This window comes from Phytophthora sojae (genome assembly GCF_000149755.1).
Source record: "Phytophthora sojae unplaced genomic scaffold PHYSOscaffold_2, whole genome shotgun sequence".
Taxonomy (NCBI): domain Eukaryota; phylum Oomycota; class Peronosporomycetes; order Peronosporales; family Peronosporaceae; genus Phytophthora; species Phytophthora sojae.
Genome location: NW_009258116.1, coordinates 391,626 through 419,135, shown reverse-complemented (window position 1 = coordinate 419,135; position 27,510 = coordinate 391,626). Strand labels below are relative to the sequence as shown.

Sequence of the window (27,510 nt, the reverse complement as noted above, 5' to 3'; positions counted from 1 at the left end):
GCGAAAAGGTGACAGCCAAGTGCGCGTTTGAACATTTAAGGCTGAACACAGGCAGGATTGGGGCTGTTCGAGTCGTCGAGACTAACAGTATGGTGAAACTGGATCCGAAAAGCGCGGATGAAAAGATCTTCTCAGTGCTGCAATCTCTATATTTCAAGAAAGACCTCGCGAAGCTACTTGCAGCAGAGGGGGAAATCGGAGGAGATTGCTGCGAGGCTGGAGAAGCAGTTGCTGCTTAGCAAAGGGAAAGTAAGTGGGAAAGCTAATATTTTTTTAAACCCGTAGAAGAAGCTCAATTTGGCTGATTGCGACGACAGATTTTAAGTTCGTAGGTCGTATTCGCGAACATGAACTTAGTTAGCCCCAACATCACCGAAGAGGGAACTGTGGGGTTGCTCACACTTCGAAGTACAATTTAAAAATTGTACTTCGATGATCTTAAAAGATCGACACTGATGCAATCGAATGCCACATTGTGTGCCTTGACTGCAAGAAGTGTACAGTAAGTAGCATTGGGACCTGGCCAGTTCAACTTCTCTGTTTTGTTTGTTTTTAGTTGAGGATCATTATGGTCACTTAGCTATCAGCTAACGACTACTAAAGACCGGGTCCTCAGATGCCAAACCTCGTCATCTGAAGAATAGGGCAACTTCCCTATTACAAAGTGATCGTGTTCATGCACAGTACTAAGCAATATACTATCGGTATTAGTATTTAGTTTATGGTGTCAGTTCGCTTGCGGGCTGCCGCCAAGTCGGGAAGGGCGGGCTCCGAGGTAAATGCGATATGCCATTATGGCCACGAAAACCGTCATGATAACGTAGTCCGCAATCTCCCCGGAGTTGGACTTCGTTCGGGCAACCGTCGTCTGGAGCTTCTGAAGTTGGCCTTGCTTGAGTTTGGTGGAGCCTTCACTCAATCCAAGCAGAGACTTGACTTTGTCGGCAATCGCTCTCTCCTCCTCGCTGAAACGAACGACGTGGCTTGTCCACCGACTTGGTAACACCCTCTCGCACGAGCTTCACAGCGGTTTCTGCGTTAGCGTCCTTCGCAGCGACTGCATTCGAAGCGAAGACGATCGCCACCACCACAGCGTAAAAACTCGTCCGCATAATGAACCAACTTGGACACCTTCTTGCGCGCTTGACGGCCGACTTCGAAGTGAATACTTGCAGTGCACAGTCCAGGGAGTACAGATATTGTGGCTGGCGCGCGATGGCTGGAGCAAATTGCGGCCAGTTTTCTAGGTTTGTACTGCGAGTACCGTATTCATGTTATGATTATGAAAGAAATTGGCATAAACATGAGCTACGTACATGTAAAACTAGGGCTCCGCGAAGGCTGGGATAGGAGAATTTTGGTATAAACCTCTTTTTTTAATGTTTTAATTACTTTTCTTTTTAGCCACGGTCATCTCCTGAGCTTGCTTCGCAGCCGCAGCATCTGCCCGAGAATTTGCCAGTTCAAACTGTCAACCGGCAACATTTTACAAACTTAAAAATTCGAGCTTTGGTTGAGATCTATGCGGAGCTTGTAAGAAATACAAACGAGTGCTATTGTACAGTCTGCTTCAATTGGTCTCTTCAGTTCATTTTGTTCCTACTAAGCATACTGCTTCATACCAGTGTTGTCGGTAGCGCACCGGTTCGATCTGCCCTGGAGGGCCCAGTGCGGTACCGGGGTCATACCAGTGTGATACGTATCCTACCGCCCACGCATATAAACCTTTTGGAGGGCGCCACCGGAGTCGTACCGGTTTCAAGAAAATGCACCAGTAGATGTCAAGAGGGTTCATCTTTTGACTTGATGTACCACGGATAAAATCCTATTTGGTCTGCGATAGCAGCACTAACGTTGCTTCCTATCCCAGTAAAATATTTTACAGTGTACAGTACCGCACGTCAGGTTCGCAGCAACAAGCTCTTGCGTAGTCCTACTTACGAATATTATCACATTTTGATAAAATACCTCGATAGCTAGTAAGAAATATATGTTGGTTTTTGGAAAATATGAATATGAAAGTTAGTGAAGACGCGGTGGCACCGTAAGAAACTCATGCGACCACACCAGCGTCAACTTGCAGAGTGAGAAACGTGGACGATGCTATCGACATTTATTACCGGGCTAAGCATAGCGTGATACTCCTGGCAATACCTAAGACTCGAACTCTCTTTTTGGAGCCCATTTACGAACGCACGCACCGTTAATGGAATATTCGCAGTCAATGAAGAAGAGCGACGAGTACGACGACCTCCGCCGAAAATCCCTGCGGGCTGCCACGCCCAATGCTTCACTAGCGAGAGTCCACCCCGGCAGCCACGATAGCAGCTCCGAGAACGAAACGACCACGAAGGCAAAACTCTACGACTCGACTACTGCTCCGGGACCAGATCATGCCGCGAAACCCGTTTTGCTCCAAATACTGGTAGCCTTCGTTATCTGCACGTGCTTGGTTGGACTGTGTGGCTGATTCCGTTGAATATTGTGCCCAACGACACGGTAAACCGCGTCATGAACACGACAACGTTCGACTACGGGTCGTTTTGGCTTATGGTGGACCCTCCACAAGCGCTAAAAATCGTGGCAGCGCTTGGTCTCGTGCTGGTTGCAGGCGGCTACCTGGTTATCCTCGTTAGAATGGCCAAGTGCCGGCGCAATGTGAACGTAAAGCAAGCCTTGGACAGTCGTAGCCAACCGGACTTCTTGACAAAGATCGAAAACGCTCTGGAAGCTGCAGCTTCGGAGCCTTCGAGGAACAAACTATCGGCTGCTATCGCGAAACTTGCGGCCGCGCTCGCCAATGAAGACAGCAAAGAGCAAAAACTGATCGTACGTACGCTAAAACTTCCACAAGAAGATCGCGTACTCTAACCGAAGGCTGTTCTTACCGTAGAAACTGCTGATCAAGTTCGGCGACTTGACTCTCGAAACCTTTCTCCTCTATCAAATGCTCGAGTCTGGGTCTCCTACAGTGCTGATCGCCATCTTCACCATCGTCGTAGCGTCTAACGCGCTAATTTGTGCGGCCATGATGTTCGTCCCGTACGAACGAGCACCACTAGCGGAAACTATCATCGACATTGCGTAAGCGGATTCGGTTTTGTATCAAATCCCTGAGCCAACCCTTATATTTTCCCCTGTTCCTGCTGCAGGTTTGACTTCGTGATCGCCGTCGCGTGTCCAATGCTGACCTTATTCTACTGCCTCTCCACCTTCACCTTTGATCGGGCCAAGTTTGCCATCAATTTGGAAGTTTTCCCGGCTGGTTGGTTCGAACAGGGCGCGCGAGTCATAGCCGACCCCGTTGAGGTCGCCGTCATCTCCAAGGCCCTCAAATCGCTGCGTATTACGTCGGTCATGGACTTCTTGTCCCGCACGGCTGTCAATGTGATGTTGTGCTACCGTCTGCGGCACGTCGTGGACCTCAAAGAAGCAGCGCAGCAGCGTGTACCAGAAGAGGAGTCGCGTTGGTGCCATTCTTCTAGTGTTGTGGGCAGTCTTGTTGGTAGTTTTGGTCGAGGAGAGCATGCGGACATCCAGCTTGGCGTGTAAAGCCCACCCTGAGTGCGTCGTGAACGCTCGAAGGTGGACGATCGTCAAGAGCGGATCGCTCACGCAGTGTCCGTGTCTGACCATGATCGACCGCGACATCGCTCCGAAGACTTACGCAGAGTGGGAAACTCCGATCAACGTGACGGGCAAGGTGATGCAACTGTCAGCAACAGGAGATCTCCAGACACTGCAGATAACCAATCGGTATCTGGCCGAACTGCCGGAGGAGCTTCGGCGGTGCAAGAACTTAAAGCACATGTAAGCTTCGACTAATGCTCAGAAATTTTACGATGACCAAACACTAAACCGTTGTGTGCATGCAGTTCAATGGAGTACACGCACACTCAGACGCTACAACAATGGGTTAAGGAATTCACAAACCTCGAGTATCTGTACGTGTACGCTGGCAATGGTCGACAGCGTTAGACACTGACCACTGTGTATCTCTAAAACGTTTAGGCACTTGGAGAGCAAGTTTACCAGCCCCGTTGTATCACTGCCAGTCGATATGTTCGCCGACATGTCCTCGCTCGCCTTCATCCACTTTTCCGCATTCACGTCGATGACGGAGCTCCCTTCGTTCGACGGTCTCACGAATCTCAAGTCACTGACCTTAGCGTGCCTCCTCTCCTTGGAGCAATTCCCTCCTTTCGACAACCTCCGGAAGCTTGAGCGACTGGTATTGGCCTCAATATCCGCCATGGACAGTCTACCAGACCTGTCCCCCGTGGTTGATCTCAAGTCGTTCGCTGTATCGGATCGAGGCGCGTGGTGCTGCAATGGATTCACAGGCGATTGCAACCTGGAGGACCGCAAATGCGGCATCGCCCACCCTGTGTGGGAGAACCCCGTGGCGACGTGTTTGCCTTCGAATCGCACACGAAAAGTGGCCACTGCGACGACACTGAAAGTGGTGGAGAAGTTTGCGTCGACTGTCTGCGGGCCAGTACTCGAAGTTGGCGTTCTCGAGGGCCCACCGACAGCAGACATCATGGCTCCGTGCAATGGGACTTTGTACCGACAGTGTCCGAGATCCGACAGCGTCGAGGCCATGTGCTACAACGCGCGGTTCATGGCGATCGCGTGCACCACGAACCCACACCCGATCGAGATGAGACGTCGCCAGATAGCTCAAGGTGTGGGAGACAAGTGCGACCCGGAGGTGGAGGCGTGGTTGGGCTGGCTGTAAGTAAGAAAAAAAAAATATCGCCTCTTTGATCAACGTTTGCACTTGAATGCGTCATACTCATAGTGATCACAACTAGAGTTTATACTGAAAAGGGCACTACTTCTAAAGTCTAACTAAACAATATCTACCGATAACCTGAGCCTGGAGTGGACGACGTCTCGGACGCAGTCTCCACGCCGCTGAGCGCCATATCCCACACGGACTTGTCCTTGGCCTCCATTAAGCAGTTCAAGCAGAAGCGCAGTGTGCACTGCCTGACCGCTCCCGTCTTGGACACGTCCACCGTCATCTTCTTGATCACGCTGCACTTGGCGCACATGGCGCGGCGGCAAATCGCGCACTCGGAGCTGACGGCAGTGATGGCGAACTTACTGAAGTTCTTGAAGCACGTCTCGCAGCGCTTGGGTCGGGGCATCCCGGCCCGGTCCGAGCCGCGTGGAGGCGCGCCCTTCTCCTTCATCAGCCACGTGAGTTTCTTGACGTACGCGTAGTCGACCACCTTGGAGGCGCTGATGATGGCTTCAGCGCCCACTGCAGCAGCCACGCGGTCCATGATCTTGCCTCCGGGGTCGCTGTAGTTCCTGCAGTACTTCTCCACCTTGCCCGGTCCCTTTTGTCGGTCGATGAAGCACAGACTCAGCTTTGCTCGGATGATGCCGAGATCCGTCAACTCGGGGACACCCGGGAGGGAGATGGAGTGCATGAGGTAGTACCCGACCTTCTCGCCCTTGGAGTCCTTGGTGAGCCCCGTGGCCTCCATGATGAGGTAGTCGCGCTGCTGCATGATACTCGAGAGCACGGCCGGCCGCTCCTTGGCGAACCACTTGATACCGAGGAACTGGAACGGATCGTCGTGCGTCGGCTTGCGGATGGTGGCGAGGATACGAGCGTCGTCCAGGCGGTCGTTGATGTGCGAGCTGCGCCACTTCCAGGCCTCGTCGGTAGACGCGAAGGTGCCGAACATGCAGTCGTCCAGTGAACCATCCACCGTTCCGTGTAGAACCATCACGGGGCGCTGCATGAGCTTGTTCTTCGCCAAAACGGAAGAGGTAGAAGATTCTACGTCCGTGCTCATGGTGGACTGCTCCGTGGCTGCTCGACTGCGGTCCCCAGTGGACGATGTCGCGCTCTGACTGCCGGGTGAGGACAGCCCTCTCAGCTGCTTCTCCAGCGTCGTGGTGCTCTCCACGGGTCTACGTTCGCGATACACATTGAGTCCGTCCCTGGCGCGCACCAATCTCCATTTATCGTTGGAAAACTTGGACCCGCCAGCGAAGAACGCCTCGTTCTCCTCCAGAGTCTCGCGAACTACCGCCTCGGCCTCCTGGATCAGCGCGTTCTGCTGCTCCTTGGTCAAGTTCAGCGGCGGGAAGGCGTTCTCCGGTAGAGTGAACTTCATCCTGTACTGGTAGTGTGATCTACCCTGCTACTCAGAGAGACAATCCAATTGTGCCAGCCAGTTGTCTCGCTACTTATGCTCGATGATCGACAGGCAGGCAGCCACCCGACCGGTGGGCCACCGGCGGTGGCAGAACACTTCTAAGCCTTGTTTTGTCCTTCCGTCAAAGCCTCCCACGGCCGTCAAACGGAGAGCCGTTCACGTTATGACGCGCTCCCGCCAGGTGGGTCCTTTGTGTCTTCCTGTAAACCACGTGTTAAGTGGACTAACGTGTTAAAGCAGGCGGGAAACCACAAGTCATTCAACATAAGCGAGCCAGGCCGTGTTGATCCCGTGCGCATACCTCCACAACTACACGACCGCGATCTTTCTGCCCTGCATTGCTGACACCTTCGAGAGGAAGTTGCAGTGCAATCCAAACTGTGCCGGCCCAGGTACAGTGCAAGGTGATCAAGTGTGACCACGACACTGCAAGGTAAAAGTCTGTTGACCGTCGTCGCGTGTCCTGCGCGACGCTTATGATGGCGCAACCCCCTGGATCATCTCGTGGACGGGCTCGCGGATTTTGATGGGCTGTCGATCCCCGAGATCTTCCCGGGGAACGACGAAAGGTTGTGTACGGATCTCCCCAGCGAGATACCCGTATATATATAGCCATACAATCAGGAAGTATAACCCACGCTTGTTCTCTGAAATTTATTTCAGAGTCTACCGGTGGCGGTGATACCACTTTCCGCGCTGTTTGAATATATTAGACTATAGCAAACGCCCTCTTTGCTTGAATGCTACATCTGCTGTACGGGTCACCCATTTCTCAAACTTCATAAATATAGTTTTTTGTTAAAAAACACAGGCTTCGTAATTTAAAGGGTCTGATTGTCCGGACATTTTATAGATAAGACTACACAATACGCAGTTATCGATGCAGAGCAGTTTGTAAAACCCGTTATATCGTATACCTCTTGCCGTTATGAATCACCCACGTGAATGTTGACCCTGTCGGCGACGCGTCCATCTTCGCGCAACCCGCATCCGTAAGTAATTTATACGGTAATTTATGGCGTGGGGTTTTCTTGGGATAAATGCAACTTCCTATTTATCCCGTAGGGTCCGAGCCCTGAAAATTCCAGAACCCAAGGCCGAGGTCAACAAGGTCAACCGCGCACCCCAATACCGTGGGCTGCGCCAAGGCGCCCGGGCAGCGTTTCTCCTTCGTGTCCACCGTGGCGCCATCTCCACGCGCCGTATCGGGCGCGTCGGCCTGGCGAGAACATGGTGGTCGAGGAGATGCTCGCGTTCTGCGAAGGTCTGAGCAACCCAAAGCTGGGTGTTGGGGCCTATCATCGTAGCAGCTGCGAGGCTCATGCTCATGGCTCTCGCACGCAGATCAAAGGTGGGGTCCCGCACTACGGCGCAGCCCACTCGGTCAACTACGACTCCTGATACGGGCTTTGCCCGGAAAGGAGCGAGGAGTACGCGGACGGGTCCATCAAGAATATCCATCTCGTTAAGAACCCCATCAACACTTACGTGGAGAACAATTGCGCCACGATGCTCAGCACCACAATGACACTATCGCCACTGCCGCAGAGGCGACTACGACTCGAGGACTTAGTGCCGTATCACGAATCAGTAGTAAGTGAGTATAACTAGTTTTTGCTGTTCTGTTGCCCTCCTACACTATTCTGCTTGCAATCGTTGCTACCTCTCACGATGTAGCTTTCTAGCCATGCCAACGTCGCACTGGAAATTTCAGAGCTTCCTCGTGCTCAGCACGACTTTGTCATTCTTACGCATTCCTGAGCTTACAGTATCAGTATCTGTACAGTATCACCCCCAGTGCAAAACTGAAGCAAGACGGCACTTTGATTGTGGTGAAAAATGGCAATTTGCCCATTATATGTGAGACGTTGCCATAGGCAACCAACAACTGGGAAAATGGAGGATAGTGGCTAGACGGATAGAACATTGATTACGTTCTGTCCTTGGTTCTGTCAATTCATACAGAACAATGCACAGAACATTACCTGTATTACTTTATAAAATACCTTGTAAAACTTATCACGCACGCTTATCTATCGCATTATTGGAGCTAGTTCCCTTGTTGCAGCACACACAATGGACAGTACTGGGGCACGTGTCCAGCGGTGCTGCACTGCACTGGGTAGTATGGGTAAAGCTGGCTCCGCTCGCTTGGGCGTCGTGGAACTGGTCGTGGGTGGTGCGGCCTTGGTGAAGAATGCTCTGGGTCGCCATCCCCGCAGCCACGGGGCACTTGGAGCGTGTATCAGCCCAAATAGCTTCGTTGTGGCATGGTGCAACGGGAAAAGTGGTTCTTTTTAAACGTGGAGCCAACCAGGCCTAGTTATCGTGGGATGCCGGATCCAATAAGTACACGGTATATACATGCCAACGCAGCTAGACATATGAAGGCGAATTCATTGTAGGCTTAGTGATGTTTCTATCTGCAGTACCATTCGTTGCCCTTCACGAGCACCGACTAGAAGATCAATAAGTCGTTCGCAACCGCCACTGCTTTTGCTAAAAGCTGCTTCGACATGATGAAACTCGAGGGCAAGAGCGTGAGCTACCACGCCAATGACATAATGCCATACAATCAATTGCCTGATCTCCCGCGCTAAGCCAAGTGCAAGCGGGTGCAGGTTCTCTGCGTTTACGAGTTTAGTACCCTGAAGAGTTACTGTAGATGGTTTGCGTCTGCATCTAGGAGTAACCCGGCTTTATCTACTTCTCCACACCGAAGGTGCTCAATTTGTAAGGATGATAACCAACGAGCCGTACCTCTGAAGTTTGGTGTGATGCCGCCGGACCCTAACCGACACAGCTCAGGATGGAAGATACATGTATTGCGCGCACCATGACCGATCTCGACATCACGGCCCAAAGCAAACCTGTCTGACCGCAGTGACGTTTGCGGCACGTTGTGTATAAAGAAATTGTTGCTCTCCAAGAACGAGGGCGGGGGGTTCCCGGGAAGGGCCGAGACGTACTCTACTTGACTGGCAAGAGGAGAGCCAACTCATACCTACACCAGATGCATTGTCCCGCATTTTGCACTCACTGGCGCCCACAGCCTTCATGGCCTGCTCTAGCCATGCCACCACGACGAAGATGCCGTGAGGGTGAAAAGCTAAGCGGGACCGACGTCCGCTGCAATGTCGAGTCGATGCTGATCTCGCTGGTACAATCGAAAGCGGGGATATCCGCAGTGCTGCGCCTTCATAGCACGTAGCTTGCTTCGGCTGTGTGAATACATGGAACCCAAAGGACCGGGCCATTGTATAACGTAAGTTTGATCTATTTAAGCTTTGGTCACTCCGGGCTCAACGTTTGTGGCTGTCAAAGCTCGATGATGCGATCTAGGTAGCTGTACGAGTTAGACCAAGTTACATTTAGGACCCGGTGGTCTTGGTAGCGAGCAGCTACACACGTTTGCAGTGGTGGGGTCTTTCGGACGAATTGCGCTGGCCAAGTTGAAGCGCCCAAGCCTCCTTAATTTGATACTCAGACTCTACAACTTTATGTCGCCTATACCGAAACGCTCCGAGGTGTTCCTCGCTCATTTTAGAATTCGACGCCCACGAAGCACAACGCAAGAATGGCGCTGACACACTTACAGGTTTGAACGAATGAACGAATGATGTAAATACTTTCGCTGTCTGTAATGACCGACGCTCGCGTCTGCATGCTGGTGTACACGGTGAGCTGCTGTTGAACCTGTCTGACGGGCTCTGGCTTGCGTCAGGGTGCGTGTATGCCGCTGGCGCTTCATTTTCCGCAGTGTCGGACCAACGGCGGCGCTCTCAGTGCCTAGTCGTGCATCAAGACTGTGCTCCTGCGGCTATCTTTGACGTGTCGGTCCCGGAAGCCTTCTTCCACGAGGGGCATTTCATGCGAGTTCATGGCGGAACCTGTGCATCAAGCTCGAGCTCAGTGAGTTGAATTGAAGACCAAGGCGGGGAGGTTCCAAGTACGGGTTCTTCGACGTAGGCAGAAGAGTTACTGTCCGGACGAGCCCTACTCGACGAAGTCTACATCGACTTGCTGCCTTCAGCAAAGGAAGTCTGCTGTGCAGCGAGACATCGGAGAAGACGAGGGCGACAAGTCAGAGAGTATCAGTCGGGTGAAATGTTGACGTATGCCACGACAGCTATCCGCAGCTCCAACAAGGTGATCGTACGCATTAATTGTTGAGTATAGCCATGATGGCACAAAAGCTGCGTTGATCTATTGTGTAAAAGTAAATAAACCTTTGTTAGCTCCCAATGCGCTTTTGATGTAAACGCTTCTACGGGGCTTTATACTGAATTCAGTCTTTAGCACTTCTGCGCGTCGGTATCCGGTCGCTAGTAACTTAAATTCCTTTGTCGGTGGCGGTTGCCCAAGCGCATGAAACTTACAGCACTGTTAGCTTTGACTTCACGATGTTTATAATCAACGCGAGCTTTATCAGTGTGCATGGCGTGGTGAAGCAAACAACGCTATCGTTTGAGCACGATGCGCGAGGGTTGTTGGCAAGTATGTTCATCTGTGGCACTTGGTGCTTTTACTGCTGGTTCTAATAAATTGTTCTGTCCAATGTTCTGTCCGGCTATGACAGAACACTGTACAGAACACCCATTGTGTTCTGTCCGTCTAGCCACAGCCAAAATGGAGGGGGATGGATGGTGTTCACTGAACACTGTTCAGCTCTCCGGGTGCTGCTTCGAGCAGTGAGAAAAATGTCCATAGGTACAGGAGCTTACACGAACAGTACGGTACAGTACTCCCATCCCCTTGGTCGCATTGACACCTTGACCTTCATTATGAAAACCGATAAAAACGTCAGATACGCTTTTTCACGGTTATATACGCTTTTATATAGTAAGATTCATTTTTTATTGCGGTGGCATTCCTGATGAACATCTTCATGGCGGCGAATTACTCCAGCTAGCACACATGCTCGTACATGGCACTTCTTATACATGCTCGGACAACCGAACACCATTTCGCGTACTGCACGCCCGAGCAACCCGACGTCATCCTTTTGTTGAACATGACACATGAAGACTGAATTGAAAGTATTACCGTGCTGAACAAGATATTTATCAGCATCCGTGCCCCAGCGTTATTTGGGCGATCCCCCTTCAGTCCGATAGCAATGCGCAAGCCGGCGGTCACCATGCCATTTTCAGAGTCGCATCAACTTCAACTTACGCGAAGTCCTAATGGTTAGAACACCCTTTAGGCCATTTCAAACTGATAAAAACGGTCATTAATCAGTTTGATTCGAATCAAATAACAAACTGACCCATCCATAACCTCCATACATGTACTGTACAGTGTCGATCGGGTGTGAGTTTGTTGTAAGCGTGATCGGTATGGAGTTCCCGCGTTGTGGCAACGCTTAAGCTCGACGTTGTCGACCCTTGGACCCTTCCTCGGTACTGTCCACGTGTAGGCCCACCTAATCAGCTCGAACGTGGATCGAGTGGGTCTCGGAGGCGTGCTTCACGTTGCGACAACACGTGACCAATCATGTTAGCCTGACTGCAACCATTACCACCTACAATTTTTAACGCATTGGGGGAGGATCGGCCAAAAGCCAAAACGAGCCGTTCATGACGCATTCGCCGGGCACGAATTAGGTCAAAGACACAGTGGAAACCACGTGCATATTCGGCGGCGAGCATACAAGTTTTGTTGGTCTTGGTCATTGATACTTTCGGAAAATCGTGATTCATAGTTTTCCGTTTGGATATGTCAGACTCACAGAGCATTGAGTTAGCATCGTTGACTCTTCTCAATTGAATAGATTTTGTGGTAGGAATTCTAAGTTGTAAATTGTGGGCCGCGAGTGACTTCCCAAGTCAGCCAGCACAGCAATGAGACTGGAAAGATGACACGAGGGTTTCTTTGCAAGTACTCCCGACAGACCTCAGAAAATACAGTATCATATTGAATTGCAAAAGTTCGGTCTCCATAATAATCATTTCAATATATCATTCACCAATAATATGTATTTATTTCAATTACTTTTATATGGAGATTCACGTTAAACTTGGTTTTTGTATAGTTAAATATTTTACTGAAAATTGGGCTTCAATAATAGTAATTTCAATACGACCGGCAACCAATAATACATATTTCCGTACACAAATACAGTAATTGCAATGGAATAATTATTTTTTCCGAGGCCTGGTTCCCGAGTACAGGAGCTCGAATGGGACTACAACTCGCGTTTCGCCACAAAGCCCGAGGGTGGCGCTGAAGGTAATAGTCAGAACTATATAATCGAAAACAAACCAGCATTGGCCATAGGCTAAGAAACCTCAGCTCGAAGCAAATGCAGCAGAGTTCAGAAAATCAGTATCTTATTGTTGCAATTCTCTGATACTTTCCGGTCGTGACTCAGCTACATGATGTCCCGCAATTTTCCCGCGATATCCTTTGCATATTTGGACGTCGTTGCTGCTTCGTCGAGCATATCGCCCAGCTTATACTTGCTAAAGCGCCGCTGTAGCACCTCAAGCATGGACTTGTATGGGTCGGCCTTCTCCACCATCATCACGTAAAAACCCCACGTGGGTCTGGAAAATGATTTGGCCATGTCTCTTCAGTACGAAGTCGTACACGTCGCCCGCGGATTTCCCTTCGGTTTTCCACATTTTCAGCACGATACCTCGCAATTCAGCGGTAGGCGCTTTCATATTCGCTCGGCGCAGTCCAGTAGTAAGCATGTTCGCCAGTTTGCTGTCCGTTTTTAAGTACGTCTTCAGTACCTCGTACACCAATTCAGCTGCATTTTGCGCGTTCTTCTCCGTCACAAAGGCCAACCAGGTGTTGACCCTCACATTCCACAAAAGCGTAGTGTCCTCCTTGTCAAGTTTCAGCAGCTTGAACACATCATCCGCTATCGATCTCCGCTCTCGCCAACTTGGAAGCGATCGAGCGTGTTTCCACGTGTTGTTCTGCTTTGGCGATCATTTCTGCGAGCTTGTTGTCCGTTTTTGCGAGTTTGGACGTCTTGATCTTCGCTAGCAATAACACGGTCGAGTCCTCCCTAAAATCGTCCACGTATACCATCCAGTTGTTCAGCACAGGGCTACTCAGAAGATCGTCCACCTCGTCGTCCAACTTAAGAAGCTTGAACAAACCATCTGCAGATTCTCCACTGCTACGCCAGTCCTTGTACTGAGCCTTCTCGAGGCTGGCAGCGGTGGTTTTAGTGCTATCGTGGTCCTTCGCTGCAGCCAGCATCCGAGTCAAAGCTGCTTCATCCTTGAAAGTTTCCTTCAGTACCGCCAGCATCAACTCGTCTGCGTTCTTCTCGTCCAGTTTCGTCACGTAGGCGACCCAGGTAACAAACCTCGAATTCTCAAACAGCTTGTCGCCTTGATTGTTGAGTTTGAACGCGGTGAAAACGTCTCGCGCGGGCTTCTTCTCACCCAGCCAAACCTTCTCAAGTGCCTCCCCCATTCGGTCCCCTGGAAAACTCCTTCGATCTGGAAATCTGTGTAGCTGGCTCGGTGTCGGTGTTATACTTTCGCAGTACCGCGAATATTTCCTCGTCTGCGCGTTGGCCGTTCACTTTCGTCACGTACGAGACCCATGTTCTCACCCTGGTGATGGTAAAGAAACCCTTGTCTTGTGCATTCAGCTCTAGACGCTTGAAAATGTCGCCAGCAGTGCTGGGCATCCAGCTTTTTAGTAGTAGTTCCTCCGCATTTTGGACTATAGGGGGGGGGGACGCAGCAGCGCTTTGCTTTGCTGAGCCCAGTAACCCCGCCAGTATGACGTTGCTATCATTCAGCTTCAGTAGTCTCTTGAACAGCCACTGATACGGATCTTCCTTCTTCATCTCCATGTAGTTTACCCAGTTTTTCAGTAGTGGACGTTGTAGGACGGTGTACTTCTCCTGGTCAAGTTTCAGAATCTGGAACGCCTTCTCTGCGCTTACTTTGTCGTTCAGCCAGTTCTTCATCTGAGCAGCCTCCAGTTTGGTAGCGACGTCCTTCGCCTCAGCCAATTTCTTTCCTGCCACGATCATCTCCACCAGCTTTTCATCGCTGTATCTGGTAGCCAGAGTAGCCGCAACAGCCATGCTCGCCTGCTCGGAGCTCATCTTGGCCTTCAAATACCCCTTCTCCACTGCGCTGAACCACTTGGCAAACTGGTGGTTCTTCAAAACCTCGGTATTTGCAACGTAAAGTTTCAATTTGAGGAAGAGCTTGTCCACTTCGCCTTGGTTGCTCGGTTTCTTGGACACAGCTCCAGCGAGCGCTCCAATGGAAATCCTGGTCGTTGGCGTTATATGCGTGCGATGTGCGCGGGTCCTTAGGTGCCGCTCGGCTTGGTCGCTGTTCATCTCGATCTGTACTCCAAAGTCCGACGTTGGGGAAGTAGTGGGTCATGGAACAGTACGCCGGCAGTTTTTTTCCTTACCGTAATTTACCACCAAGAACAATCGCAGAACCTTCTTTTGGGGTAGCAGCCGTTTTGGCGACGCAACCTCTCGACCACCTCAGTGCGAAAGAAACGCCTTTTCAATATTAGGGTAGTTTTATAACCGCTCGATCACCGAGATCTAACAGCTGACTATTTTGGCGACGCAACCTCTCGACCACCCTGGTGCAAAGGAACGTCCTTTACATATTATTGATACTTCAGATAGAATCTAATGGATATAATCCAAAGCAATAAATTTTCTATAGAAAGAACAAATGATCCTGATACAAGAATCTTAATTATATAAAGTCCATATCATATCATATATCTACGATCAACCGATCCAACCGAGCATAATAACGATGCCCTCAGTCCAATGCTGTGGTCTTACTAAACGTATTACTTGCTGTCGTAATTATATAAGAGACGGATTGTTCTGTCATCGACACAAGAATCAAGAACCAACCGATATTAATGGTTTTAGAGATCTTAGATTTTGCTGTCGCTTTGTGAAGAAGCAGATCTTATCAGGACTCTTGATCGATGAAAATGATGATGAAGAAAAACTAGCATCATTTCTATCCTTTAGACAAAAAATAGGACCCATTTTAAAGAAGGGCTGAAGATGTTAAGTTTGTCATTCTATTCGATAGATGTATTCAACAACTTAGTTTCCACCCAAAAAAGAGATAACATGACATTCGAACTCACATTTGGAAAGTACAAGAACAAGCCAATTGAGGAAGTATATGCTTCTGACCCTGGCTATTGTCGTTGGATGCACAACCAACCCAGCCTTAACATTAGTGAGGATATCAAGATATTCCTACACAGCAAGTTCCTAAATAATGATAATTCATATATGATGACTTGGTGCAAGTACAAGGGTAAGAGTCTGAAACAGATCAGTCGTATGGATCCGAACTACATCGACTGGCTTCGTAAAAGTGAATTCGTGATTGAGAAATGCCCAAAGCTACTCAAGGAACTTAACTAAAGAATTTTTTGTTTGTTTCAATAAGTCGTATTTCGAACTTAAGCTGTGGTATAATCGATAATTTCACCCGTTAGGCGATCGAAGCTAAGCTCCTGTTCGCTAATAACGAGGACCCGCGTATTCACACCTTGGCATCCTGCGTTCGTACCCTGGATCTGAATCGCTTGGGGTACATCGCGCTCAGTCAGGCGACTGACGTCGGCAATAAGCATGCGGTTTGTGAGCGACCACGTCTGATAGTCAAGTAGTCCATTTACGAGCTCAGGGGTTAGATCTCCATTAATCGCTGAAATCTTAGCAACTTCGTTGGTAAAATGGTGGAAATCATAGTCATGACTGATATCGAACACCTGAGTCGAGCCAATACGAACGTTAAAGTTGCGAATCGACGACCCGGGCTGTAGAGTGTATGGAGCGCTATCGAAGGGGCTCTGGAACTGCTGAACAGTAGCAGAAGCAAATTTGTTTGTCTGTTCCGCAAATGGAAGAAGAACTACGTACTTAGCATTCTTAACACTTGCCGATAGCTGTAGATCGAAAGAAGCATTTAGTTGAGATGAGGACTTACCAATGCCGGCGCGTTGGTAAAACCACTGAGCGTAGCAATCGTTGTAGTGTACCTTCTTGACAGGTTTGCTGATGATAGCGTGAGGGTTCTCAAGATGCACGAAAGGAACATACAAACGAGCCGTAGTGAAAGGCATTTACGTACCATCGATGGTAGGTTCAAGAGTATTAACAACAGCTCCCCAAGCAACACTAAATCCAGCAGATGCGGCAAGCACACCACTCATCGGATTACCGGTAGCAGAAGCGGCAATCATGACCGGACAACTATTACCAGACGATAGAGTAGTAGAGGTTAGCGACATACCCTTTGAAGCATCTACCGCGACTACAGACGTTCCCTGATTCACGCGGAAACGCAGGCGAATTTGAGGGTTAGCCATCAAGTCAAGCTCACGTGCAGATCGGTGAGTTTAATTTTAAGCATGTAGTTCCACGTCCCCGTGATTGCGTTAGCAGCAGTACCACCAGCTACGAAAGCTCCACGCGAGGTCTGGTTAGAAATGGTAGTCGATGCAGCAGCACCACCTACTGACGGCCACGAGCTGGAGAAGTCAGCGCCAGCCGTAGGAGGATTCGATAGAAGGCGCTTAACGAAACCATCATTAGGAATAGTTGCACCACCAGGAGGAGCCGAGACAGCAAAGGAAGACGAGAATGCCATGGTGTTTGAATATCCATCACCACTGGTAGATGCGGATCCAGAACTGTATGATACCGACTGAGCAGCGTCAGGGTACAAGAACGATTCAGCTCCGTGCTTTTCAACGTACTGAGGGCTGTAGTCAGTCTGAGCACGAACGTTATTCCAAAAGAGCTTGTAGTCAGCCATAGAGACGATAGTCTTTCCATTGAGTTCCAGACTCAGACTATCAATAACGTTCCAATTTCCGCATTTTAGAGTAGCACATAGACGATTCGCAGCGGCAGTTTGAGCAGTGCCACCATTCTTCATTGAGACCTTGTAGGGAAGCATAATGTAGGCATCACGGAGGCTTGCGAAGCCCTCGGAACCGTTAAGCTGAGCTGTAGCATCGATAGTGATGACACCATTCTGGTACGAGCCCTGATTTAGGTCAATAACGTGCGGTACACGCTTGCTCGAAGATACCTTGATCTCCGGGTCGCTCTTAAGCGAGCTCTGGTACAAGTACTGATCGGATAGTTGAGTTTCGCTCATCGTTGAATCTATATGGATCCTAATATAGTTTGATAAAATTAAATATTATGTCGCACCTCATCAAGCCAATCACCTCAGATCATGATCTCATCGAACTCGCTGAGAAAATGAACGTTCAACTCGATAATATATTCGCATCAAATGAGATAAAGTCCCATCTCTCCAAGAAAGGGTCATTTCTAATTCTAACCGATGCGGTCGATGCTGGAGAGAAGTTCCTACTATCAAAGGCTACCAAGCCAGAACATGAGGATCTAATCAGATCTGTGCGAAAGGAGGTTCGTCGTCGTTATGGTGTAGGAGTAGCAAAGAAACGCCCAGCAAAGGGCTCGCCGGAGATGAAGGAACGAATGGCAAAGCTGCGTGCTATGCGTAAGAAGGGTAAGTCTGGCGGTTCATTTACGTTGTAAAAAAATACTTTGGATGGCTTATTTTTTTGGTCGAATCAGAAGCATGATGGATACTGACGTATCTCTAAAAATCACTTTTTTATCGTTTTGGTTATAGATACTGAGAGTAATACTGGCTCGAACGCCATTATGACAATTCATCCATGCATACTGGGAGGGTTTGTATGAAATGACCTTTCCAATAGCGGCATCGCCTCTATCAAAAGCGCTGACAATATCACCAGAAGCCACGTATTCATTTTTAATCAGATCGCAACGAACGATGTAGGAACTGGTTGGGTGAATTTGAGGAATGATGTTCGATAGCTGAGCACTTGCAACAGTAGCTGATGTAGAGGGATAGGTGCCCACTGTGAGTCCAACTACTTTTCCAAATTCTACATTATCGATGATCAATCGAGGAACTCGAGTGGTAGTCGGCAATCCAGTACCGCCAGCTGAGTATAAACCGGAGGTAGGTCTGGTCCATGTATCTCCAGTAGTTGGTAGAGTTGTAGGGGTAGGAGAGAAATCAAGCTGGCAAGCGTAATAGACACTGTTAGCACTCATCTTGATATAGAATACATTATTCCCAGACGGATCGATGAGATACGCTCCAGCGTTGACAAGAGAAGTCTGAATGCTTCGATTGATATCGTCATACGAATAGATACCATCGGGGAGGGATACACTGATTGTGGATACAGTTCCAGCGGTAGGTACTTCGATTTTGAACGTCGTGTTCTGAAACTGCATTGAATCAATGTTATACTCACTGTTATACATCGAAATAGATTGAATTGCGCAAACTACATCACGGAAGTCAGCCGCGGATCCGGGGAAGGAGTATTTCCAGGTTGAATTGGTACCATCTTGTACCAGATTGGTACTATCGAGTTTGATAAAGCTGGACATATCGATTATATGTTTGTAGGCATATTTTGTTTGATAAATTGGAATTAGTCCTCGATACGGATCGGTCTATCGAAGTTATACCTGATCTGTCCCTTGACTGAGTCAATGAAGAGCATTTGCCCCTTCCGCTCAGTTGCCTTGTTGTAGTAATAGACGATCGAACGATCATCTACAACCTTGATATTGAAGTCTTTAACGACCATCTGCTAATCTCGCTTTGAATTAGCCTTTAGTATCGCTACGTACTTTGAATTCAAGCGAATCATCTTGTCCGTTGCAAAGTAGCTGTGGCTCAAGAAGATGGTTGATAGCTTAACATGTCTCCCTCTTGTGAAGTAATGACTGAACAAATTCTTCTGAAGTAGCTTGTCATTGCTGTAGTCATCGATGATGACGAGCTCAGGCTTATTGGAATTAATTGGCGTATGCCGTACCCGATCAACACTCGGAGGCGAGTCAGGGTCGGCGAATGTGATAAACCCATCAAGCTTATCACGAAGATACTCATACAACTCCTGGTGAGGATTACGAGCAATGATCGTTAGATGAGCAAATACGCGAGGAGAATGCTTGAGGATGAACATACATAAGTTGTTCTTCCCTGAGAACGATGGACCCAGAACCACCATTCTAAACAGCGCTTTGATGTCAAGTGCTGGAATATCACCCATAGAGGCGCTTTTGAATTTTTTAGGGATTGAAGCTCCGAAATCTGGAATACCGCTCATGATTATCGTCTAAACTATATAGGATCAAACAAAGATGAGTTCAGGTTTTTCTTATCCTAACCCGATATTCACATCCTCAATTTATAACCCTGCATTTTATCTTCAATTGGATGCCAGCGGTTTTCTCACGTATGACTATGCTCAGACTCTTTATCTGAACAAGTATGACTATCGCTTGTCATACATCACTGGTGTCTCTCAAGGCGTAGTATCACCTGGTGTAGCGCTTGTCCCTGGAAGTGGTGGGGACATCAGCGGTCTTGGAGCACTTAGCTGTAGTAGTCTGACTGTTAATGGTGCTTCCGTATCAGGTGCCCCATCGTACGTAGTTGGTATTACTCGAGGTCAGGCAGCGATTAACAAAGCCCTGGTGCTTGATGGATCCGGAAATATTGGTACGATTAGTAGCTTGGTGGCAACATCTATTACAGGCACGCTTCAAACAGCGGCTCAGCCAAACATTACTAGTCTAGGTACACTCTCATCGCTTACAGCGACGAGCATTACTGGGACGCTACAAACAGCTTCTCAGCCCAATATTACTAGTCTAGGAACACTTAGCAATCTAACCCTTAGCGCTGGTGGAACCGGACTTTACATTCCGAATCTGAAATTTTGGGATGGGGTCAGTGCTTGGACGAACTTCAACCATTCTTACTTTCTAAATGTTATCGAAGGAGGCGCTTCAGCCAGTAGCGTTGTGGTTCTCAATAGTACGAAAGATTACTCAGGCATTCGCGATCTTAGCATCACAAGAAGCTTTACCGCTTCGATATCTATATCAACTCCAACGCTGACATGCGATACTATTTCGAAAACTGGTACTCAAACTATGAATGCAACGACTCTGAATATCAATCCTACTACGCTTCAGATTAAGGGGACTACTCTCAATGCTACTGGTACGGAGCTGAACAAGCTTTCCGGTTGCACAGCAACTACGGCTGAGTTGAACTATCTGGATCTTACCTCCGGAGCAGGAACAGCAGAAGCATCAAAGGCTCTTGTACTAGACTCTAATAGTACCATTTCATCAGGTATCTCATCTCTAACGTCAACCAATCTGATATCCACTACTTCTACCCAATGTCATTGCGGCCGGAACATCATTCACTTCAACTACACGCGCTTCAGACTTCAATCTAATCATTCGCAACCAGAGCAATACTGTAGGTGCCCAAGTCGGGTTATCCTTTACGATTGAAGGAACATCAGATATGACTACTTATACCCCCTCTGTTAATCTATATTGTACTAGAACAGCTACTTCAGCTCAATATAGCATGGCTGATTTTGCAATTAGTACTCGTAGCTCTTCTAACGCCTTATCCCCAATGACCGAACGCATGCGTATCACTCAAGCCGGATATATTCGCTTCGGATGAGCTACTAGTACTGCAAAGTAAGATATTACTTCTAGCGCGAATTTACTAAGCGGGTCTTGGCAACGCGCAATGCGTATTCTAAATGATCAGGCTACTCCTATCGAATTCGAGGTGCAAATATACAACGATGTCGCGGGAGGAGCTAACGGGGTAGCTCTTGGTACAACTACCACCGGCCCTCTTCGATTTATGGTGAATAATACAACTAGAATGTATCTTAACAGTTCAGCACGTCTCGGGGTTGATTTAGGACCTAGTTGGTCTCCAGAAGCCACTATCCATTCTGGAGGCGAGGTCTGGGCTAACACATACATGAATATAAAAGGGAATGGCGATGGCTTTGCGAGATATCGGTTCAATTGGAGCCAGACTGACTATCCTGCGATAGGAACTGACGCAACAATCGGGGCTATCCGTATTGGAAAGTGCGACGCTAATTATAATTGGACAGCATACGTACCAGTTCGTGGCGGTTCGTATACAAACGCTTCGGACGTGAGACTGAAGGCGGACATTGTAGACTGTCCCTATGGTTTGGCAAGCCTTATGAGAATGAGACCTAGAAAATTCAGGATGGTTCAAGAGCACACTACACACGTTGGATTCATTGCCCTGGAGATGTATGAGGTCATACCAGAAGCTGTAGAGAGAGGAGCCAACGACGATATGAACCAAGATGGATTTCCAGTGAATCCGTGGGGCGTTGATCTCGCTAGTTTGACCTCGGTACTGTCTAAAGCAATCCAAGAACAACAAGACCAAATCAATTATCTCAAAGCTGAACTCGATGAGTTGAGAGCGACTATCTCTGAGTAATATATATATATATATATATATATATATACAACAATGGGGTGCGGACCAAGCAAAGGTTTGCAAAAAAATCTCACGAATGATGAACCGAATCAGATTGTTGGATCTACACTACTAAAGGCTGACAAAATCGTTATTCTTGGCGACTCTGTGTTCCTCCCTACAAAGAGTCCTGACGGTGAGTCAGCCATCCTCGAGGTCAGCATCAGCGACAAAAAATCAGTGTTTATCGAGGATATCGGTATAAACTGGTGAGGAATGGCATTGCTTAGATAGTAAAACAAAAAGTACGACTTTGCGGCAAAAAAGGCCCATGAATCAACAGCAAAGCATATACGATGGACTCAATCTACAAACTAAACGTTTTAACAGTATTTGGCTTCTTTTTTTTGGGTTGGTAAGCCCAGACGCGACCACCTTCAGTCTGAGTTGAGGCATCTACCTTCCTGATGGACTTGTCGAGATCAGTAGCCCAAACAGCTGCCTGAGTCTTCTGGGGGCGATCATGGATGATTAGGTTCTTCATGGTAGCTTTCAGCTCAGCAACGTTGAGATCGGCGTTATCGCCGTAGCTACCACCAGAACTGGAAATAATGCGCGGATTGAAGAAGAACATTGTCTATATTACCAAAAATATTATAAGAGACGAGTGATAATTTGCTTAAACTCTTTATCATCGATCAATCGATTGCTGTACATATCAACCGTGAGAGACTTAAGTTGCTTGATGATACTCGGATTGTCATTGCCTAATTCCATCTCCCCTTTCAGCTTGTCATACTCAGTTCGGAGTGTCTCTAACGAATCCGTGAGCTTATCGTGGAAATTGTATTGGAGATGAGTAATAGCTAGGATTTCCTTAAATAGTTTCTTATCATCGATGCTCAGCTTATCGTAAGCGGCTTGATCGATATGCTGCTTATAGACGAGCGTTTTAATCATAGATTGAAGGCTATCGCTAATTTGACATTTAGGGCCACATTTACGTCGATTTGGCTGCACAATCACGAGGGTCTTAGCATCGAGGTCAGGAATACGGATATATTTACTACCGAGCTGCTTGTAGGTATATGCGGATGGGGTTGCTAATCCTTGGATCTCATTGAGGTTATATGTACGCCCGCGTCGAACGACACCTTCCAAAGGTGCTACACCAGCTCCCTTCAAACCACGCTCCTTTAGCTTTTTCTTAAGGCCGCTACCTTGCGGCATATGTTTGAAATGGGCACGAGCATTAGCGCGCTCTACCTTCGCTCTCACAGATGCTGATAAAGGATTATCGTTATAACTCATTTGATTAACTTCTTCGAGTTCCCGGAGCTTATCGTTATAAGCACGAACCTTAATCGAGTAGGCTGCCTTGGTAGCTTTAACAGCGGATACAATTGGGCGCAATCATATGACTATCTTTACTTGATTTTTCGCAAGCTTCTGATAATACTCGGTGAGAATGGTCTTAGCTTCGATTTCCGGAATAGGACGATTTTTATCCATGTATTCCTCTCTACCGGTCTTTACACCAGGTCGTTCATTGATGTTATTTTCAGCTAATTCATATGGTTTTACTTTTTTCTCATTAGCCATTCCAGTATTGGACACTAAACTTAGTCCTTTCTCCTTGGTAATGGACAAGAACCGTTCGAGCGTAGCAATCCAATCAACATCCTTTTGAACAGCTGGGTGATGCTTGTTTGAATCTACACCAAACACGTCAATTCTAAATTTGTCGTCGATCCATAGATATCCACCGCGATACTCTTTACCGTTCTTTAGAACAGGGGTTATTTGTCTTTCTAGTTTGTTAGCTAAAAGTAAGTTTTTATTCTGAATGATAAACCATGTCAGTTTGTACTTAGCTTCATCATCGTCCAACTTCGTAGAAGTTGATTTATCCAAAAACTTCAAATCAAGCCTGGGGTCTTTTATGGGGATATCAAGGTACTCAATGTCATCTTCCCCTTTCCTCTTTCTATCAGATCGTAGTGGTTTGTCTTCACTGCGCATTGAGCCAACTTCATCGATTGAATTGCTCTCACCGTTATAGAAAATATCTCGGATTTTTGATTCAGTAGCAACCCAATCAAACGAGTCATATTTTTGATATTTTCGACCAGTTTTAACCGAGCGAATAGAACCATTTTCGCGAATGACTCGCTTTTCGTCATCACTACCATCTCTCTTTACAGGGTTGATCCCAATTGACGCCCAGTTAGGATTGGATTTAAAGAATGCTTTAATCCAATTCCTTGATGTGACCTGATCTTCTCTATCCATAATTGCTGTATTCGTCGAGGTCTCGATATCTTTCATCCTCACGCTATTGTCAATTCCTACATTAGCGATTGTAGGCTTAACGATCCCAGCATCAGTCATGCTAGGCTTAGCAGTAGCTGTTGCATCACTCGTATCTGGCTTTACGCTAATTCCAGTATCAACCATCACATGTTTAACATTCACTTCCAATGGGTCAGTATTGGTTCCTGTTGTTGATAACTCAGGGTTTATTTGAGAGTTTTCATATATCAAAGTTTTTTTAAGGTCTCAGCTGACTCGGATGAATCTGTCTGAGTTGTTGCTGTTGTTTTCTTTGGGAGGGTAGTAATCCCGTTGGAAATATCAGACGCCCACGAGGCTCCTTCAAACATCAGGCGCTTAGCTTTTGTTTGACGGACTCGGCGCTCAGCTCGTTCGAGCAGCTCCTGTCGCTTTTGCTCTCTCTGAGCGAGGGATGAGAAATTTGGAAACATTCCGATACTATATGTTGAGAATCATAAAAAAATGAGTCTCTTAATTACGTTTCTACCAGTAGCTTGGCATAACGGAATCATGTCGGAATGGTTGATATGTATGGCAAATCCGATTTCGCTCATTGAGGAGATTGAGATATCGATCCCTGATACAATGGAAAGGGACACCAAATATTGCTTCCAATTCGTGTCTATATTTTCGATTGACTACCGTTTTACGGAAATTAGCTGCTGCATCGAGATTAAGCAACTCGTTCTTGATTCGGCTCACTTCTTGAATGATCCAGAGCTTGCGTCGAAGCTTTAGAAGCTCACGTTCCTTTTCGGTACAATTTGGGCACATTATTTCAAGATCAGTGTGTATACATAAAGTCAGATAATTCAAATTATCACAAAAATATAAACAATAATATATGGGTCAAAAGCTTACGGAGGATATCTCCATTTAATTATTATAAAGCTAATTATGGCTCATTTTTTTGCGCCCAATACTTCTTTTCAAGCGATGATCTTCTGTTTTTGTTGATCAAGCGCAGATTGTCTTGCTGCTCCCAGGAGTCAGGCTCATTCCCAAGCCACCTTATGAGATATTTGAACTTCCCAGAACGCATCTTCTTGTGATCCAAGATTTTCTCAGCCTCAAGAATGTCGCCTCGGCTAATAGTAGCATCGGTTGTCTCTGCTTTAACAAGTTTGAGATCGTTTGGCGCCTTGTAGAGGGTACGACCATTCTTGGAACGAATTTGAACTCGGTATCCATCGATTCCGACGATTGTATAGACAGCTTTGCTCCATCGCTAATTAAAAATTTTATGATATTTAAAATCATTGGTATAATCTTTTTAATATTATTTTATTATTTACAAAACAACACCATTTCGGTTTTGAAGCTGCAGCTTGGTCGTATTTTAAATCACTTATTAGCTGTTTGTTGTCATGCTTTAGAGGTAGAGCACTCGTTGAGCTAGGGGGCGTCGTACCCCGCCACACCTAAAAGACTACTTCAGTGAGATGACCCCAATTTTTAAGAATATTCTAATCGATTGTGCTGACGAGAGTGTGATTGGCAAGCATATGTTTGATTACAACGAGTCGCGCAAGCAAAGCCGAGCAAAGCCAGCTCGTAAGCTGATCGGTAGCTACTTTGGCGAAAAAATTCTTATTTACACACCATTGCTTAAGTGGTATTTTTCTCACGGCATGGAGATCACTCAGACTTACTGCTTTATTAAAGCCAGCTCTCATAACGCTTTTGCCCCCTTTATGGAGGCTGTATCCAATGCCCGGCGCGAGGGCGATGTTGATAAGTCTAAGGCTATGATTGCTGAGATGATGAAGCTGGTAGGCAACAGTGCTTTTGGTCGATCTGGAATGGACATGAGCAAACACAAAGAGGTTAAGTATGAGTCGAACGACAAAGCTATTAAAAACAAGATCGAACATTTTACGTTCCATGGTCTCGAGGAGCTTAATGACGCCTGTGAGATCACCATGAAGAAACGGCGACTCAATAACAAGAACCCCATCCATTTGTCTATTGCAATCTATCAGCTCGCCAAGCTACGGATGCTTCAGTTCTACTACGACTGTATAGATTTTTACTTTAGCCGCTCTGACTTTCAGTACCAGGAGATGGACACTGATTCGGGTTATATCGCATTTAGCTGTGAGAATCCTTTCCAGGATTGTATCAAGCCTGAACTACGCGCTCACTTCATGGAGCATAAATACGATTGGTTTCCACGCGACTACAATACTAAGGTGGCTAAGTTTGATCGTCGTACCCCTGGCTTGTTCAAGGACGAATGGTCAGGTGATGCTATGGTCTCACTATCGAGTAAAAACTACATTTGCTACCTACCAGACGCTGAGTACAAGGTCAAGGTTTCAGCTAAGGGGGCGCAGCAAGGGCGTGGTCGCAATGAAAATGTACTTAACCCCGACGGATTCGAGACTGTTGTGAGGGACCGTATCACACTTCAAGGAACCAACAAAGGTTTTCGACTTTCGAAAGAAACCAAGTCTATCATAACCTATACGCAAAACAAAACGGCCCTTAATTACTACTACGACAAGCGTCGAGTGTTAGAGGATGGTATCACGACTGAGCCACTTGATATCTAAGCAACTACCGACTGGGGTAATTTTTTGTCTATTATCATATAGGATCATGTCTGAGCTACGGAAGGATCTACTATCAAAACTCTACTATGACCCAAAAACCGGTTATATCGGGGCTCAAGCTCTGTATCAGAAGGCAAAGGAGATAGATCCTCAAATAACTCTCAAAATCGTGAAGGATTGGTATTCCAGTCAGGCTGATATTCAACGATTTCAGGAGCAGAAGAAGCGATTCGATGGATTCAAAATTGCTTCACATAACCCCAACTCATGGCAAATGGATCTTGCGTTTTGGGAGAAACGACCAATTTTGACAGCTATCAATATTAACTCAAGGTTGGGCTACGCAAAGCTCTTGTCAAACAAGACTGCGTTAACCGTTTTAGCAGCACTTAAAGCGTTTGTTCGCCTCCACAAAGTTGATATCCTGACAAGTGATAATGGTAGCGAGTTCATAAACTCGCAGGCTCAAGGATTCTTCAAATCACAACAACGAACCCGGTGATCATGGTACTATGGGGAAAATTGAGCGTTTCAACCGGACGCTAAAGCAGAGACTAACTAAAATGTCTCCCAAGCGGATTACGCAAAAGCTGATCGCCGATGTAATCGAAAACTACAACAGCACGTTTCATCGTTCGATTGGTATGACTCCGAATCAGGCCAAAGGCAAAGTAATGGATGCTGATCTCACACATAACCAAGTGGAGGCCGATAGAATTGAGAAGGAGTTTGAGGTTGGGTCAAACGTACTTTATCGTCTTAAGAAGCAATCATTTGATAAAGAAGCCGCGCATATCACACTCGAGGAAACCAAAGATTTTGTCGTTGATAATGTCATCAACGATACCCGGATATGCATCAATGGTTGTCACCGCAAGGCATCTCATTACCAAGTGCCCACAGATATAGAGCGTTCGCGTCATATCCGATAATTTTCTTGCAGACCTTACCTCCGCGAATCTTCGTCTCGTTGCGCTTAGCGTAGCGGTTGAAGATAATAGACGGACCTCCAGCGATGTTGGCCATCATCTTAGCGTAAATATCCTTCTCCTCTTGATCAATAGAATACGCCAGTCT

The 27,510-nt window shown here is 47.3% G+C and overlaps 9 protein-coding genes across 9 annotated transcripts; 4 read left to right on the top strand and 5 right to left on the bottom strand.

The window, feature by feature from the left end:
- Nucleotides 1-4,114: 4,114 nt before the first annotated feature.
- Nucleotides 4,115-4,741, top strand: PHYSODRAFT_310590 (hypothetical protein; the record flags this gene model as incomplete). Its single annotated transcript, XM_009519912.1, has 1 exon — nucleotides 4,115-4,741. One exon carries the CDS (start codon nucleotides 4,115-4,117, stop codon nucleotides 4,739-4,741), a length of 627 nt encoding a protein of 208 aa, XP_009518207.1.
- A 124-nt stretch (nucleotides 4,742-4,865) lies between these two features.
- Nucleotides 4,866-6,140, bottom strand: PHYSODRAFT_479174 (hypothetical protein; the record flags this gene model as incomplete). Its single annotated transcript, XM_009519911.1, has 2 exons — nucleotides 4,866-5,825; nucleotides 5,931-6,140. 2 exons carry the CDS (start codon nucleotides 6,138-6,140, stop codon nucleotides 4,866-4,868), a joined length of 1,170 nt encoding a protein of 389 aa, XP_009518206.1.
- Nucleotides 6,141-13,046: 6,906 nt separating this feature from the next.
- On the bottom strand, nucleotides 13,047-14,508 carry PHYSODRAFT_253712 (hypothetical protein; the record flags this gene model as incomplete). Its single annotated transcript, XM_009519910.1, has 3 exons — nucleotides 13,047-13,645; nucleotides 13,782-13,843; nucleotides 13,925-14,508. The coding sequence occupies 3 exons, from the start codon at nucleotides 14,506-14,508 to the stop codon at nucleotides 13,047-13,049; spliced, it is 1,245 nt and encodes a 414-aa protein (XP_009518205.1).
- Nucleotides 14,509-15,282: 774 nt separating this feature from the next.
- PHYSODRAFT_482906 (hypothetical protein) lies at nucleotides 15,283-15,585 on the top strand (the record flags this gene model as incomplete). The annotated part of the gene is made up of 1 exon (XM_009519909.1): nucleotides 15,283-15,585. The coding sequence occupies one exon, from the start codon at nucleotides 15,283-15,285 to the stop codon at nucleotides 15,583-15,585; it is 303 nt and encodes a 100-aa protein (XP_009518204.1).
- Nucleotides 15,586-15,626: 41 nt separating this feature from the next.
- PHYSODRAFT_389162 (hypothetical protein) lies at nucleotides 15,627-16,028 on the bottom strand (the record flags this gene model as incomplete). Its single annotated transcript, XM_009519908.1, has 1 exon — nucleotides 15,627-16,028. A coding segment is annotated over one exon (402 nt), but the record flags the coding sequence as incomplete, so codon positions are not given.
- A 506-nt stretch (nucleotides 16,029-16,534) lies between these two features.
- PHYSODRAFT_324199 (hypothetical protein) lies at nucleotides 16,535-17,332 on the bottom strand (the record flags this gene model as incomplete). Its single annotated transcript, XM_009519907.1, has 1 exon — nucleotides 16,535-17,332. One exon carries the CDS (start codon nucleotides 17,330-17,332, stop codon nucleotides 16,535-16,537), a length of 798 nt encoding a protein of 265 aa, XP_009518202.1.
- Nucleotides 17,333-17,379: 47 nt separating this feature from the next.
- On the top strand, nucleotides 17,380-17,742 carry PHYSODRAFT_484231 (hypothetical protein; the record flags this gene model as incomplete). The annotated part of the gene is made up of 1 exon (XM_009519906.1): nucleotides 17,380-17,742. One exon carries the CDS (start codon nucleotides 17,380-17,382, stop codon nucleotides 17,740-17,742), a length of 363 nt encoding a protein of 120 aa, XP_009518201.1.
- An 18-nt stretch (nucleotides 17,743-17,760) lies between these two features.
- Nucleotides 17,761-18,636, bottom strand: PHYSODRAFT_484369 (hypothetical protein; the record flags this gene model as incomplete). Its single annotated transcript, XM_009519905.1, has 2 exons — nucleotides 17,761-18,277; nucleotides 18,335-18,636. The coding sequence occupies 2 exons, from the start codon at nucleotides 18,634-18,636 to the stop codon at nucleotides 17,761-17,763; spliced, it is 819 nt and encodes a 272-aa protein (XP_009518200.1).
- Nucleotides 18,637-19,398: 762 nt separating this feature from the next.
- PHYSODRAFT_407189 (hypothetical protein) lies at nucleotides 19,399-19,635 on the top strand (the record flags this gene model as incomplete). The annotated part of the gene is made up of 1 exon (XM_009519904.1): nucleotides 19,399-19,635. A coding segment is annotated over one exon (237 nt), but the record flags the coding sequence as incomplete, so codon positions are not given.
- Nucleotides 19,636-27,510: the final 7,875 nt, after the last annotated feature.